At 38.9% G+C, this 17,451-nt stretch overlaps 1 protein-coding gene across 1 annotated transcript; it reads left to right on the top strand.

The window, feature by feature from the left end:
* The first annotated feature begins 197 nt into the window (after positions 1–197).
* Positions 198–17,234, top strand: gak (cyclin G associated kinase). Its single transcript, XM_077715454.1, has 29 exons — positions 198–576; positions 1,101–1,162; positions 1,258–1,317; positions 1,396–1,510; positions 2,153–2,295; positions 2,475–2,600; positions 3,077–3,166; positions 3,479–3,614; positions 3,692–3,804; positions 5,425–5,545; positions 7,751–7,868; positions 9,570–9,619; positions 9,702–9,850; positions 10,496–10,618; positions 10,727–10,860; positions 10,917–11,111; positions 11,872–11,989; positions 12,121–12,200; positions 12,318–12,511; positions 12,626–12,796; positions 13,036–13,196; positions 13,296–13,500; positions 13,574–13,747; positions 13,818–13,955; positions 14,399–14,485; positions 14,557–14,823; positions 14,891–15,039; positions 15,495–15,671; positions 15,905–17,234. Exons 1-29 carry the CDS (start codon positions 435–437, stop codon positions 16,004–16,006), a joined length of 3,900 nt encoding a protein of 1,299 aa, XP_077571580.1. The 5' UTR covers positions 198–434; the 3' UTR covers positions 16,007–17,234.
* Positions 17,235–17,451: the final 217 nt, after the last annotated feature.

Below are 17,451 nucleotides of genomic sequence, written 5' to 3'. Positions count from 1 at the left end.
TGGCGAAATGAAATTATTCCGTGCATTTTAGAATAGAAAATACATTTTTAAATGAAATAAACTTAATTATTATTCATTTGCATCAGAAGTAATTTCCTATTCATTTCCGCAACTCAACGCTCACGTGACATGACGTCCGTTAAGTCCCGGAAATCAAGACGGCTGCACTCACGTGATCGGCTCGTGCTATGACCTCATTAGCCATCCCGGAAGTTGGAGTGTTGGCCGCTGCGGCCTCTCAACGTCATCTAGGCAACAGGAAGATCATGTTAGCCGCTTATAAAGTCTTTTAACCGAACTAACAATCGAGGCAGTTCGGATCCGCGTCAGTTTCATCAACGCCCCCTTTGCCCCCGTTCTAACCCGTCTTTGAATTTTGGTGCCTCTTGAAAAAACAAGAAGAAAAAGAATCAGGCTGAAATCCGAAATCAAAAATGTCGCTGTTCCAATCGGCGCTCGATTTCCTCGCCGGGCCCGGCTCGGTCGGAGCGGCAAGCCGGGACCAGAACGACTTTGTGGGGCAGATGGTTGAGATGGGCGATCTCAAGCTACGGATCAGGAGGGTGATTGCTGAAGGTAAGAAAACCGGAGGGTAAATGTCGCAAAAGGTTCAATGACAGCTAGCTTGTGCTAACTAGCCGCGAAGAAGCTACATTGCTAACATTGCTTCATAATTTGTCATCAGTGGCAATAACAATTCATCCCTGTGCAATTACACTCTTTTTATTGTCATTGTAATCAAATGAAACGCTTTAAAGATGAACGATTTTGCATCTTTCTTTAAGTTTGAACTGCCTGCAAATATTTTCTATTGTTTTTTTTTCATGTGTGAAACTTATTTAGATATAAAATCGTGCTTAATCTTGAGAAATGTAGTTTTATGTTCATGGCATGGCTAAAAACAAACATTCCGGATGTGAAAACAGTATCAATAAAAGTACTGATCAATAATAAAGCAAGAAAAATAAGGTATTATGAGAAAGATGGACACATACAGTAAGATCAAGTAGGGGCAAACAAATAAAACTAAGTTGGTATGAACATGAAAGAAGAATTAAATTACTGAAAAAGTGAAAACTTGTGTACAATGTTTCTTTTAGGTGGATTTGCCTTTGTATACGAAGCTCAGGACATCAGCAGTGGCAAAGATTATGCTCTCAAGGTAAGGCTATTTGTTAAAAACATCTTATGTTACACCTATGTTACTCTTACTCAATCCATGCTTACGTCAAATTTTGCTTCTTGCTAATATTTCAGCGTCTGTTGTCTAATGAAGATGAGAAAAACAAGGAAATTATCCAGGAAGTTTGCTTCATGGTACCTCATAATGTCATTTTTGGGCAAAATGTTTTGGTGTATGTATAGTTTTTTGAACATTTTTTTTACTTTGTGCAGAAAAAACTGTCCGGACATCCCAACGTAGTCCAGTTTTGTTCGGCCGCCTCTGTCGGCAAAGAGGATTCAGATACAGGACAGGCAGAGTTTCTTATCCTCACTGAACTCTGCAAAGGTATATTTAACACAGATATTTTTTAGTGCTGAATCGTAACTTTTTGGTTGGCGGTGACGAAATGATTTCCGTTTGTCTGCAGCCTCCGTGAACTTTCACTCGGTTCTCGCTTTGGCTTTTTTCTTAAGCCGTCAAAGGCTATACTACAAATCTTCTGTCATTTACTACACCAGGTTTTACCAAAATAATATATCTATATATGCATTTTGTATCATGGAAAATCTCCCCAAAAAATTAAACAATGTTTTTTTCCAGCAATTTACAGCAAAAAAATTTAAATTTAAAATATTTCACTTCCAAACGCGATGTCATGGTCTAAAAAAAGTTTTGTATTTTGCATAATCTCAAAACGTATTATTTTTAAAGTGAAATATGACATAAGATTTTATTTTTATTCATTTAGTGACCACACTCAAGACTCCAAACACGATATCACATCTTTTTAAATTGGAATCAATCAAACTATCGGTCTTTTCCAACTCCCCCACATTAGCCTAACGCTGATGTATAGGTGTCATACACTAGGGGGCGCTATAATGAACGTATATCTAATTTTTGCTTCGTGTTTGCATCATCCTACGCAAAACTTTGTGAAAAATTGTTTACATTTTACAAATTTTCTTCATCTTTTGTGTCCCTCAGGCCAGCTGGTGGACTTCCTGCGGCGCGTAGAGCAGCGAGCGCCCATATCCTGCGACACGGTGTTGAAGGTTTTTTATCAGACGTGCCGCGCCGTGCAGCACCTGCACAAACAGAAGCCCCACGTTATACACAGAGACCTCAAGGTGAGGCGGACATTTTTAGCAATGACCAACATTGTGTTTGTCTTAGTTTTGAAAAAGTTCAGTTAACGTATTTTCTCAGATAAAATCGTTGAATTTTACAATTTATTTTTTTCACGTTTCACGTCTTTTATTTTGTGACATTTGAATAGCTTGAGCCTCTTTCTCCCTCTCTTTTGCAGATTGAAAATCTGCTGATTAGTAACCAGGGCACCATTAAACTGTGTGATTTTGGCAGTGCCACCACTGTGGCTCATTACCCCGACTACAGCTGGTCAGCACAGAAGCGATCCATGGTGGAGGATGAGGTACGTGCGCTTTAAACACAACACAATGGCGGCCTTTGTATCTATCTGTGATTTGCCATGACCTCAAATGCATTTTTAACAAAAAAACGTACCCTCAAAGGCTTAAGGATGTAAGTGCCGTTATACATCTGGACTAAGCCAAAGCAACAAAACATTTTTTTGCAGAATTTATTGACTTAGCTTCACCTTATAAAATGATGGCTGGTAAATGAACAACTGCAAACCAGCAATTGTTATAATTGTGGTCTAAATTTTCTCGTTTTTAGACGCATTTAAGCAATTCCATTTAAAAAATAGCGTATTTTCAGGACTATAAGGCGCACCCTCAGTGAATGACACATTTTTTTTCCCTGTCTATTTTGGAGGAAATTTAAGACTTAAGTACGCCTTATAGTCGTGAAAATACGGAATTTAGTTTTTATCATCCATTACATGTCTGAAATTCTTAATTCTCAATGATTTTAATATTTTTCTAGATTACAAGAAACACTACTCCAGCGTACCGGACTCCAGAAATGATTGACCTCTACTCCAACTATCCCATCAATGAGAAGCAAGACATCTGGGTCAGACCTTTTTGTTTTTACCCCCCAATCTTTCCCAATTAAAAAATCCAAAGGATATTCCAAAATATATATATTGATATTTACACCATTAAAAAAACTTCCATTTGTTTAATCATGAATATGGAGCTGAAAATTGTGAATTAGGGGCAACTTATACGAGAGAAATTGCCCAAAAATAAAAATCAGGCAAATTTAAGGATGCGACTTATACGCAGATGCGACTTATATGCCGATGCGGCTTATATGCGAGAAAATAAGGTACAAAAAACTACACTGCTTATTACCAAAATCCTAAATCCTTCATTTCTCCAGGCCTTAGGCTGCATCCTCTTCCTGTTGTGCTTTAAGCAACATCCCTTCGAGGAGGGCGCCAAACTGCAGATTGTCAACGGGAAGTACTCCATGCCGCAGAACGACTCCAAGTACACCGTCTACCACGAGCTCATACGTAAATACACGCCGCTTTCGGGAGTGAATTGACATATTTCTATGAAATATTCAAACTCCACTTTTTTTTTGACCCAGGCTCCATGTTGAAGGTGAACCCGGTAGAGCGTCTGTCCATCACAGAGTTGGTTAACCAGCTTCAGGAAATAGCGGCGGCACGAAACGTCAATCCGAAATCACCCGTCACAGAGGTGGGGTTTCTTTTTCTCATTTTGTCTGTTTTAGTCAAATATTGCATAATAGAGCTACCAAATATTACAAATCTTCCATTGTTTACTATGCCAGTTTTTGCCAAATTTGCCTTTTTTATCAAAACAAAAAAAAAATAAAGCAGTTTTTAAATGTTTTTTAACTAAAATTTTGAAAATTCTTATTTTTTGCCTGACTACTTTTAACTAATTTCAAAATGCAATGTCGTCTTCTAAAAAAACTAATTTTGCATTTTGCACATTGTCATAAAACAGTATTTTATTTTGAAAGGGGCGCGCTCACATTTCAATAACACGTCTCATCTGTGGTTTTAAGCTGTCTTAGTTAACTAAAACACAAATGTATGCAATATTTGATTGACTGTTTGTTTTTTTTTCACAACAAAATCTTAAAATTATCTATATTCACTACAATATATGATTTTTTTAAACGTTTGGAACAGTGACAAAGGTTTGTGTTTTCGTTTTTTTAATCGTTTTTTTCTGATCTATGCTAGTTAGCATGTTTACATTATAATTTTGACTTTTTTTTAATATGAAGAATGTTAAAACACGATGGAAATATAAAGATCAGACAGACAGACAAGACTAGAATAAAAATAAATCACAGCTCAAGCGAACATCCACATGGCCTCAGCATGGTGCCTGAATTTCAGCAGTTAAGTCATGATCCTCAACACAAATCCTGTCACTAATAAGCAAATCCACCACTAAAGTTGTGATTTATGTGAAGCTGATTCCAATGCCAGAAAGCTGCCTTATATTTGACAAAAAACATGCTCATTTTATTTATCGATCAACGTCTAACCTTTTTAGAAAAGCTTCTTCTTTTATCAGCAAAATATATATATATTTTTTATTTTCAATCAGATGCTTTTAAAATTTCACCTCATCAAAATATACTTAAACTTATTAAACTACTGTCACAATACTACATTATGTAATCTAGGGCAATATTTGCTATATAATTGTTTTCAATATATTTGTATGTCCTCTTCTCCCTTTTAAAATTAATACAGCATTTGCTTATTTGTCCTATCCACGCAAAAGAAAGTTTTAATAAATAAAATGCTGCACTACTATCCTACTATCATGTATTAAATGACAGTAGAAAAAAATCAAAAGGAATGTAAATAGTAAAATAGGTTTCACACATTTTTGCTTCAATTTACTGATACAAATGCTATTTCTAAGCCTGTTAATGGCTTTTTCCAGCATTTGTTAGCATTAAGCTAAACGTCTATATCCAAATAAGTGATACTTCAACTTGAATGCAATACAACTTTTAAAGGTCCATTTTTTATATATATATCTGGCCAAAAAGTGACTTAAAATTGTCACTTTACCGATTTCCTATCTCTAATTACGATTGTGCATAGTGGGGAAGGAGGCTAATCTGATTAGCGTTAAGAAGGGGTTTCCCTGCTGGCTGTAAGAAGATTATTGTCATTTGCCTCATCAGGCGTTGACGAGCCACAGCAAAAATGGACTAGATTCCACCGATAGTTATTTTTTTTAGAGTTGGAAAACATTGGAAAGGGAATAATGTTGACCACATACTACTGCTTGCGTCCGGTGTATGACGGCTATGAATGTCTGCAGCTTTTGGAGCAAAATGGAGGATTCGGGAGTAACGGGGCGGCGGCGACCGTGGCGGCGACCACGATAACGACAGTGCCGGGTGCACCGCCGCAAATCCAACACAACGTACAGAGCAACGCGGGTAAGGGCTGCCCTCTCTCCAATTTCCACCAACACGATTCTATTTGCAGGACTTTTCTATAAATGATTTTCATCTTGATGTCTGTAACTGTGAAAACTGATAGATTTGAAATACAACTCCAGGAGAAGGTTAAGAAAGAGTGACATCAATTTTATAGGAAATATGTTTTTTACCAGATTGTCGTCTTTGCAACTCTATTGGAATGAACAGTGGGTCAGTCTTTATATAGGAAAACAGGGTAGTATGGTTAGGGTATAGTTTCCATGACAATGACCAAACTTTGGGCAAAGTCTGATTAATCAGTGTCAAGTCTCCATGACAATGACCACTTTTTAAGAAGTTTCTTATGACAACAATGTTTCTATACTCACAAAAACGGATACAATATGAACAAGCAATTGCCAAGCGACTTTGTCATCTTATCTTACAATCTTATCTCACAAAAACAGTTAAAGGGTTTTCCTTAAAAAAAAAAGAATAATATGGTGGTGTATTGCAAAAAATACTTTTACAGTACTGTAGAATATATTTGAGTTTGATTTATCTAATAAGTTACACTACATATTAATGAAAATATTAATATTTGTGAAAAAATATGTAAAATTGTAGCCAACCGATAGGGCCCTGTGTAGGTTGAAGATAAATTAAGACACATACTAGACACGTAGTACAGTTTTAAATAGCGTTTTGATGGATTTTTTTTGGTCTAACCGCCATGCTTTAAGGCAGGCATGTCCAAAGTCCGGCCCGCGGGCCAAATAAGGCCCGTGGACAAATTTTTACCGGCCCACGGCCTCTATCATGAAATCAATAATACACGGCCCGCCAGCACTGTTGACCACAGTATAAAATAAATGTGTACAAAAAGCTATTTTTCACTTCACCAGAAGATGGCAGTAGCCCTGTGGCCGCACTCAGGCCGCCGTGACCCCTGCGTCATTGTTTCAGCCCAGCCCATTTCTAACATGTAAACAAAAAAAGGAAAGTTGACCGGGAGGCCCGCCGCATCCAGGAGAAGTGGAAATTTGAGTATTTTTTCACTGAAATACGAAACAACTGTGTCTGCCTAATTTGCCAAGAGACTGTGGCTGTTTTCAAGGAATTCAACATTAAGAGGCACTACCAGACGAAACATGCTAGCTACGACAAGCTAACTGGGAACGAACGCGGTGAAAAAGTGAAGCAACTGGAAGCTGTTTTAACGGCACAGCAAAGCTTTTTCACAAGAGCCCGTGAGTCAAATGAAAATGCCACAAAGGCAAGCTACGAAGTGGCAACGCAAATTGCAAAGCACTGCAAACCTTTCAGTGACGGTGAATTTATTAAAGACTGTGTAATGAAAATGGTTGAGAAAATTTGTCCCGCGAAGAAGCAAGAGTTTGCCAATATTTGCCTGGCTCGTAATACTGTGGCACGGAGAATTGAAGACGTTTCATGCGATATTAAGAGACAGTTAGAGGCAAAAGGAACTGAGTTTGACTTTTTTCTCGTTAGCGTGCGATGAAGACCTGGACTACATACTGCAGTCAAGATCCCAGTATCACCCTTCACATTAGTGCAGGCAAGATATTTGTTAAGTCCTCTGAGTTGAATAAATTCTTAAATCTCAGTTCATTATTTTTTTTTGTGATGGTCAAAATCACAGTTTGAATATGCAGTGATCATTGTTTTGTTTTCACCACTGTTCCTACAGTGAGCATATAATAGTGAATAATATGTGATGTTTCACATGAACTTAGATATCCTTGATAGTTTTCTTAATTTTTTTGTGGTTTGTGATTTCGGTAAAAACCTAAATGTAAAAAAAATGTAAAAGTATGCCATTTGTAATTAAAAAAAATCCCAAAAAGTTAATTTGCATTTATTGTTAATGGTTCAAAGAATGTCAGGCAAAAAGTCGGCCCGCACACATTTTCACCTTACCAAATCTGGCCCTCTTTGCAAAAAGTTTGGACACCCCTGCTTTAAGATGATTGGCCAAGAGATTCACATATATAAACTGGTATTGAGTTCCAGGTATGAAGAGAGAAGGTGTTTTGGCTAATTTAGCACTCTTTTTTTCGAAGGGAACTACACAGTCACCTCTAGAGCCAGCCCTTGTTGATGTGTTGGATTTTTTTGGCAGAAAGAATTTAAATGAGCCTTAACTGTAAACACATTTGGAAGGCCAAAGCCAATGTATTCATTTATATTTCATTATTTTAGGCATTTATGATCCTGACCAGTCGGCCAGCGGATTCCTGGACATCCTTAAGGGTGGAACTGAACGCTTCCTGACTAACATCAAGGATACTTCCTCCAAGGTCATCCAGTCGGTTGCCAGGTATGTACATTTTTTTTTAGAGGCGTATAAAATTTTAGTAAATCATATGTCAACATAGACTTCACTATTGTATTTGCTGATCACGTTTAAATTTTTATTTGTCCCATTTATTGTGGAACATTTCCAATTTTCTGCCATCCATCCTCAATTGTGTCATTTTGGAAAACTTATTTTTTACGTTTTTTGGGGGAATTTAATTGGAATTTAGGGTCATTTCATTAAAAATGCTCAGTTCATTCTCATTGGATGTTTCCAATGCTGAACATTACAGTAATTTGGCCCTAAAAAATGACAATTGAGGTTTTGGTGCATTCCATATTTTCCATCTTTTTGGGTGTCATTCTTTTCAGCCCCTGTATTGGTTTTGTTCATGGTGTTTTCTTTTGTTTTTCTTTTCTCCTTTTGTTTCCAATCCCTCACTATGTCTCCATCGCCTAGCAACCCAAGGTAAACCATGAGGTTCTGTAGTTTGCTAATTTGTGCTAACATCACTCATTTGAATTTCATTTCACATAACCACCAACATCCATATTTTTTTAATCACCTACCCATCAAATTAAAGGGGACATATTTTGGAAACGAAACATTTTGAGTAGCAAATTGAACAAGTAAAAAATAAAAATAAAAGCAACCCCAAGTGTTACCTTTCCAAAATATAAGACCTCTAAATTGGTACATTTTCCTAACATGACAAATTATGAATTATGATCTTCCCTAAATAGAACTTATCAAAAAAAACAAGCTTATTCTTTTCTTCAAGGGAAACTATGATTTTTTTCAAATTGTACACACTTATTAATATGTCTCCTTTAAAGAAAAGTGCATCAACACATGCATAATTGCTAACTAAACTCTTACACGCTTAGTAACAAAATTACAACAAATTCCTACAAATTTCAGCATGACTCTAATAAAATAAAATAAAAACTTAATTGACCTAAAAACTTCAAATCATGTCTATAAAAATGATTTGTGTGAGTTGAGTGTGCCCTTATCATTTTCTCACTTGATAATACTGATTGAAAAAAACCCTCCTGTTATTTTGCGGGCTAAATTGACCTAATTAAAAAAAATCTCACTCTATAAAACATCTACTTAATGTATATATTCAATACATACAATAAACACAGCATGTTGTTTTATTTTTTTTAAAGTTAAGTATGAAAAATATGCAGATTTTTTTATTTGTTTCTGCTCTTCCATTTAAAAATGCCAACTCAACCTCTATTCATTTTTCTCTTTTTTTTGATAACATAATTGGTATATTTTTACTTTACATTACTCAAGACTTAATTAGCATTCATAGTACTACTACTTTCCCCCCAATTTTAGTGGTACCGTATTTTCACGACTATAAGGCGCACTTAAAAGTCTTAAATTTTCTCCAAAATAGACAAGGCGCCTTATAATCCAGTGCGCCTTATATATGGACAAAAAAATAAAATGTGCCATTCATTGAGGGTGCGCCTTATAATCCAGTGCGCCTTTTATATGGGAAACATGTCATCCATTGAGGGTGCGCCTTATACTGCAGTGTGCCTTATAGTCGTGAAAATACGGTACTATTTTCCTCCCAATTTAAAATGGGTCGATTTAATCAGTCATATATCAGGAGGATAATTAAATATGATTGTATTCATATTTATTTTGTCCTCATTTATGTTTTTCTTATCTCCTGCCCTGCTGCCATTTCTTTTTCAGTTATGCCAAAGGTGACCTGGATATCTCCTACATCACCTCCAGAATAGCAGGTTAACATTTGGACCTCAACGGTGCACTTTTTTGATTAAAGAAGTACTTTTTGTAACATTTTAAGCATCTTTTCGTTTGGAGTTATGTCCTTCCCGGCGGAAGGCGTTGAGTCGGCGATAAAGAACAACATCGAGGATGTCCGACTTTATCTGGATTCCAGGCATCCGGGACACTACGCCGTCTACAACCTGTCCAAGCGCTGTTACAGACCGTCCCGCTTCCATAATCGGGTAAGAGTGTTCGATAGTAGGACTGTCAAACTTAATTTGTTTGGCGGATCACATATTTTTTGGTCCAAAAAGTTAACTTACTGTCTGCCATCGATTGGACTGAATGAACCAGTCAGTCAAAATGGCCAAAAAAGCCAATAAGCACACATATTAAACAATTTAGTCTCATTTTCCCTGTTTAAAGTTGATATTTACATGTGGAATACTGTATTTTCTCGCATATAAGCCTTATTTGGCGCTAAAAAATGACAGAATCGAAGGTGCGGCTTATATGTGCACAAATTAGACTTGACATGCACAAAACGCCATAATGCAATTTTTTAAATCATTTTTTCTGTGTTTTTAGTTCAAAAATCATTATGTAAAATCTAAAAAAATATATAAAAAAGCTAAAATAAACATTGTTTTCGATAAAAAAAAAAAAAAAAATTCAGGGACATTAATCCAGTTCATTTAATCCATTTATAAAAATAATAAATCTAAATATTTTATCTAAAGTGGTCGGGACAACTTTAAATCAAGTTTACAGGGCATCGTAAATAACTCTGTCTTAGAAATATGTATGAAACATCTGCTACAACTGTTATTATCTGCTATGACTCAGCAAAATCATCCACAATGCCTTATCTATTTTTTTCCCTTTAGGTTTCCGAGTGCAACTGGCAAGTTCGACGTTCTCCCAACCTTCGCAGTTTATTCAGCGTGTGCAAGAACATGCACCAGTGGTTAAAACAAGACCAGAGAAACATCTGTGTGGTTCATTGCTTGGTAAAGAAATGAAAATAAGCACCAAGAGGGTGGCGACATTGACCACTCCTTACTGGCTATTATCTTGCGTATGTGCATGGGGGTTAATCTCCACTTTTTTTGCTGCAGGACGGCAGGGCGGCGTCCGCCGTGGCCGTCTGCTCCTTCCTCTGCTTCTGCCGTCTCTTCACCACGGCCGAGGCGGCTGTTTACATGTTCTCCATGAAAAGATGCCCGCCCGGAATCTCACCCTCACACAAGAGGTGCTCACGCTAATCCACAATGCAAGGATGGCCGTTTTGACATATTTTTTTTGTAGGTATATTGAGTACATGTGCGACATGATGGCGGAGGAGCCCATCGTCCCGCACTCCAAGCCAGTGGTTATCCACGGCATCACCATGACGCCAGTGCCGCTCTTTAATAAGCAGCGCAATGGGTGTCGGCCATTCTGCGAGGTCTACTTGGGTGATGAGAGGGTCCTCACTACGTCGCGGGAGTATGACAGGCTGAAGTATGTGTTTATTTAATCATTTTTGATTGATTTCCTAGTGGTCATGTGTCAAAGTGGTGGCCCGGGGTGCAAATCTGGCCCGTCGCATCATTTTGTGTGGCCCGGGAAAGTAAATCATGAATGCCGACTTTCTGTTTTAGGATCAAATTAAAATGAAGAGTATAGATGTATATGAAATTTCCTGATTTTCCCCTTTTTAAATCAATCATTGTCATTTTTTAATCTATTTTTTTTAGTTTTTAGTTCAAAAATAATTTTGTAAAATCTAAAAATATATTTTAAAAAAGCTAAAATAAACATTGTTTTAGATCTATAAAAAACTAAATATTCAGGGATTTTAATTCAGTTATTTTAATCCATTTCTAAAAAATAAAAAAAATCTAAATATTGTATTTAAATGATCCGGCTCACGTGAAATCGAGAACCAACCCGAGACAGACACCATTGTCCTAGTGGTTTGAATACTTTGCATAGTCTCTCGCATATAAGTCGCATCCGCGTATAAGCCGCATCTGCGTATAAGCCGCACCCTTAAAGTAAAATACAGTAAATCTACTGTAATACCTCACTATTTTGAAAAGCCACTATCGCAGACTTAATACATCACGGTTTGGATTCGCCCAATATATATGCAAAGTATATAGTGTAGGAGCAATAATACAAACATGTAACGGGGAAAAAAGGCAAATCATAATCTACCTTTGAGAGTTAAAAACTGAGAATTGACCCACTCTGTATGTCACTTGTGTTCAATTTTCAGGGATTTCAAGATGGAGGACGGAAGGGCAGAAATTCCCCTTAATGTGACCGTGCGAGGAGATGTGCTGGTGGTGATCTACCACGCGAGGTCCACGCTGGGAGGACGTCTGCAAGCCAAGGCATTAATTAACACCACCACAGTTTGTTTTTTTTGTAGAACTGCTTAAAGAAAAGCTCATATTTTGAGGAGTTTCCAAGGAATTCGTTGGTAGAGACGAAACTACATTGCTTTCTCTCTGTTTGGCTTCAGATGGCTTCCATGAAAATGTTCCAGATCCAGTTCAATACAGGCTTCATCCCCAGAAATGCTACTACAGTAAAGTTTGCCAAGTAAGTCTTTATCCAAGTTGGCATTTTAACTGGAATTTCTGATGTATTGCTTTCTACTGCCACTCCTTTGCAGACTGAATATGGAATGTTTATTTTTTTCATCTCATTTCTTGACAGGTATGACTTGGACGCCTGCGACATCCAAGAGAAATATCCCGACCTGTTCCAGGTCAACCTCGATATCGAAGTGGAGCCTTGGGACCGACCTAGCGCCAAAACGCCGCCCTGGGAAAGCTTCCAAACCAAAGGCCTCAATCCTAAAATCCTATTTTCGTCTCGTGACGAACAACAGGAGATCCTCAGCAAGTTTGGTAAATCACATTTACACTTTTTGTGGTCAATATCTTTTTTTAAGCCTGCAGGATCTGGGCTAGCCATTTTTCTTCTCATTTGAGGTATAAAAAATGGTAATTTCCAATCTCAAGGTAAACCAGAACTGCCTCGTCAGCCGGGGTCTTCGGCCTTTTACGACTCCAGTTTACCGCCATCGCAACAGCCGGATCAATCGAGGGAAAACTCTGCCGCTACAGAATCGGAATCTCCGGTAGACAGTGACAACAATGGCAACAACTTCTTCCAGACGCTGGATTGGGAAGGTAAGAGTTGACTTTACACTGTCCTTATCGTTGTCATTTTCAGGTTGAAATTCTCCCTTGTGGTAAATCTAATGCCCCTATTTAAGCGTAATGTGAAGTTCATGCAAACTTTGACTACTAAAATAATCCCATTTTTCGACTCTAGGATCAACGTTATTGCTTATTTACCAGAGCTTTTATCGCCATTTTCCAACGCACTTTTGGGTATTGATCACATGGATTGTCATCATTGTTTTCAGACGTCAGCAGTCCTCAGGACGCCTCAGGATTCCAAACGGGCGGATCCAGCAACGACCAGGAAGACCTGAGCGACCGGTCAGAAGAAGAGTCGTACTCGCACTCGGTCCCCAGTGGGGATTCCCAAGACACCAGCGAGTCGCTCTTTGACGCCAACTTCCAGGTACGCCAGGAACGCAATCTGCAATCTTGGTGGATTTTCACTCTGTTGACATTGAATAATCATGCGTAACCATGTACATATTGACCCAACACCCCCCAGACTCCAATTTCTACCACCGAAGGCTCCCATGCCAACGACACAGCCGATCTTTTGGGTTTGAACGCGGAACCCCAACCACCATCGGCGTCCTCAGATGGCTTGACGGCTTCTTCCAGCCACGGCGACCTTCTCAACGACTTGTTTGCGCCACCTGCTGGACACACGACGGCGCCCCAGGAGGACTTGTTTTTCAGCGGCTCCAAACGTAGGCATCTAGTTTCGTATTTTCGGTTTGATTCCCAATCTAAACTAGAGTCGTGATGTAATTTGTCCCACAGCCGTTAGCGACCCCTTCGACCCATTTGGCATGGGCTCCAGTTCTGGCGTGGGTTCCAGCGTGGGTTCTTCCCGTCAAGCCTCCGGTCCAGACCTGTTCGGAGACCTGATTGGTTCCGCCGGGTCCGCGTCAGAGAAACTCAACCCACCGTCCAATGCCAGTCTTTTTGACCTCCGTGAGTACCCAACCATAAACTCTGTATTTTTATACAGGATCACAACGTTAATATTTGTACTTCCAATCAGATAAATTGGTAGACAACACTCCCAAGATGACATCATCAGCCAGTCATCCGGACCTCCTGAGTGGGTGGGACAGCTGGGCGGCGAATACGTCGGCAGGCGTGACGGCCACTGCTCAAAAGCCCGCCTACATCAGTACAGGTAACAAAAATTTAGAGACAATCTTCCTACCATATTTTCCCCAATATAAGCCACAGCATCAACGAATAGCCTATCTTGAAATCTGTTTCATGTCGAAGGCGCACCAGATTGGAAGACGTAGTAATAGTAGTAGTGGTTGGAAGTTGTGTTATACTTCAACTATGTGGAGCTATGCTAAAGGGGATTTGATACTATGATGAACCTATATTAAACCATATATAAGTCGCACTGCCTTATAGTGTGAAAATACGGTAATTTTTGACCAAAGACGTATCAACATGATTTATGAGGTTCAACTGTGGTTAATTTAAGTATAAAGAAGAGTAGATATTTTTTTTACATGACAAAAATAGGGATATAACCTTTGTTTTTGTAAATTTTGTGTTTAGGTGGCCATAAAACACTATTTTTTACCAACTTGTTCTGCGTTTGTGTCTTCATAGCTTCTAGCATGTCGTCCATGTCCAAGGCCAAGTCTCAGACCTTCGATCCTTTTGCCGACTTGGGCAACCTGAGTTCAAATTTACCAAGTAAGCTTTATCATAATTCAAAAGCAAGTGCTGTATAATTCAACCACAATACTCAAACTAGTTTCCCCCAGATTCTACGAACAGTGGCCTCTCCGGGCCAATGAAAACTTCCTCCACCTCCTCGTCTAATTCCAAGCCTCAAGGCCCGTCGTCCTGGCAGGCCGGCAGAGCCCCACCGGGCCACAAAAAACCCTGGCAGTCAGGACCCCGGTCTGAAGTCAAAGCGCCATCGGTCCCCCCAGCTGCCGGTCCTCAAGCCGCCAGGCCCAACTACAACCTCAATTTCCCCAGCGTCATCGGAGGCCGCGAGGAGCGAGGTGTTCGGGCTCCTGGATTCGGTATTTCTGGTTCCATCATCTTCTACCGTTGGCGACAAATGTCGTCTAAAATGTTTCTGTGACGCAGGCCCCAAACCCAAAGTCAAAGAGGACGACTTTGGAGACCTGCTATGCACTCAGGGCTTTTCCTCAAAGATGGACAAAAAAGGACCAAGGACCATCGCAGAAATGAGGAGGGAGGAGATCACAAGGGAGATGGATCCCCTCAAATTGCAGGTATGTGTCTACTACATCACCTTGTGGGTTAGAAACCCTGTCAAACTTATACATTTTATCCATATTTTATAAGTTTTTTTTGATCAGGCGCATTCCCCTTTCAAAAGTCCACCTTTTTATTATATAAATATAGCGTGTCAGGAAGCAATGTACCCAGACAGCGAAAATGTCATCATCACACAATGATATCTACAGAAATGTTAATTTTGTGCATACACAAGGCGCACCAACTCATTGGGCGCCCCAATCAGTTGGTGCGCCTTGTGTATGTATGGGAAAGTTTTAGACTTTTAAGTGATTAAATATGTGCTGTGTTGCATTTATTATCACTTAGTAAGGGGAATTGCAATCCTTAATAAAATTGGTCGAGGTTGAAGGGTGTATAAACCCTATGTTTTGTGTTTGGTCATAGTTTGTTTGGTGGTAGGGAGTGAAAATAACCCTTCTTTCTTTAGATCTTGGACTGGATCGAGGGCAAGGAAAGGAACATCCGAGCGCTGCTGTCTACGTTGCACACGGTGCTGTGGGAGGGCGAGAACCGTTGGAAGCCGGTGGGTATGGCCGACCTGGTCACGCCAGACCAGGTCAAGAAGTTCTACAGGAAGGCGGTCCTTGTTGTCCATCCGGATAAGGTGCGTTCTTATCCCATTTGCCAGTCAACCTTATATCGTGGTATCTTGGCCGATGAGTTCAACTGATCAGGCTATTGCTCTTACAAGATGCCATTTTGTGTCGCTAGCAATAGTTTAAATTTGACTCAAAATTGCCTGATGGTTCTCTTTCCATTGTCTAATTTTATTATGTTGAGGTAACTTCACCTGTTTTTGTTTCTCTCTGTTTTTCGACTCATTGGCGCCCTCTGCAGGCGACAGGCCAGCCCTACGAGGACTACGCAAAAATGATCTTCATGGAGTTAAACGATGCCTGGTCCGAGTTTGAGAACCAAGGATCAAAAGCTCTCTTTTAGTAGTAAACCAGTCTGGACCTGGACTGGAACAAATTTGGAGCCCGAATGGACCGGGCTCAGCCCACATTGGGCCTTTGGTTTTTTTTTTGGGAGGGTCAGGGACCCTCTGAGAGGTGTCCCTCCGTCTTACACCCCTCACCATGTCCTTGCTACACTTGTTTAAAAAAAAAAAACTCCACTGCCAGCAGTGACAATCGAAAAACGGGCAAGGAATTCCCAAAACATACAAAAAAATGGCTACGAGCTAAAATGCTAACAAGTGGTACCTGCTAGTAATGCAGACCACATGTACAAAATAGCTGCTAAACACCGATTGTCTCGCTTTTGTCAATACTGTCATTTAGCAGACAGAATGCTACACAAATTAGCTTAGTGCTAATTTCTTACAACAAAAAACAACACTCGCAAAAGTGCACATTTTTTCCCCTCAACCCGCCCACTTATGGAAGACTTTGTGGCCAGTTAAAAGCAAGCTTCTTGGAAGGTTAGCTAACATTCAGTTAGCGCTATGCTAACTCCTAGCTCCCTCCAAAAACAAGTTAGCCTGTTAGCCGCCGCATGCCCCGCTAAGATGATTTTTGATCGACGTCATCGCAAAAAAGTGGGTGAGTTATTTTCATATTTCGGGTGGTCCATTGTGTGTATAATTATTGTAAATAACAAACATCCATTAAGTGACTTTGTGAAGATGATGTTGGAGTGACAGATTGATGTGTGTGTGTGCGCATGCATGTGTGTGTGTGTTTTCTAAGAATAACGTCACACACCCTGTTATTAATTGGCTTCATCTTTTTAGCTCACATTTTTACCTCATGGACCAATCCGATCACGTTCTTATTTATTATTATTAGTTTTTTGGACATTCTATCATGACTAATTCGAAAATAATTAGAAATGAAAGTATTGGTTAGATTTTCGTATAGTAATATATATTAGAGGGTGTGGGAGGGGCTTGTTTGATGATTAGTCCTCTTTCCTGATTTCATTCCAAAGGTTATTATGAATGTGCTTAATTTTTTTTTACAAATATATATCCTGCTATTGTGTTATACATTTTTGCCTGTTTTTTTTTTTTTACATCTTTTTTTTATTTTAATTTTGATTTGACAGTATAATCATAAGGCAGGAGAATATGAATACAGTATTTTACTGTGCAAAAGGAAATTATGTTATAACTAATGAATATGAATGTAAGAACAAAAGCAAATGATTAAAACGTAAAGAAAATTTTCTTTTTTACTGACTTTGTTTTATAAGCACAAATATAAATTTTGATCATATTTTAATTCATTGTATTTATTTATGACTACCAGTCTGATTCACCTGATTTTTAGTGTAATTCTCATTAAAATAGCAGCCAGTTAGCAAAATGCTATTGTTAGCATTCGCATTTACTAGCCCAATTTGCATGCATATAATTTCCAAAAATATATAAAACCATCTGC

The sequence above is a fragment of the Stigmatopora nigra genome, chromosome 4, assembly GCF_051989575.1.
Source record: "Stigmatopora nigra isolate UIUO_SnigA chromosome 4, RoL_Snig_1.1, whole genome shotgun sequence".
Taxonomy (NCBI): Eukaryota; Metazoa; Chordata; class Actinopteri; order Syngnathiformes; family Syngnathidae; genus Stigmatopora; species Stigmatopora nigra.
This window is presented reverse-complemented; position numbering and strand designations above follow the sequence as displayed.

What these genes read in the sequence shown, in the direction of transcription:
- gak (XM_077715454.1), top strand. Translation starts at nt 435, where the DNA reads ATGTCGCTGTTCCAATCGGCGCTCGATTTCCTCGCCGGGCCCGGCTCG. An exon ending in GCAAAGATTATGCTCTCAAG is followed by an intron (nt 1,163 to 1,257) that starts GTAAGGCTATTT and finishes CTAATATTTCAG; the next exon opens with CGTCTGTTGTCTAATGAAGA. An exon ending in TGGATCCCCTCAAATTGCAG is followed by an intron (nt 15,040 to 15,494) that starts GTATGTGTCTAC and finishes TTCTTTCTTTAG; the next exon opens with ATCTTGGACTGGATCGAGGG.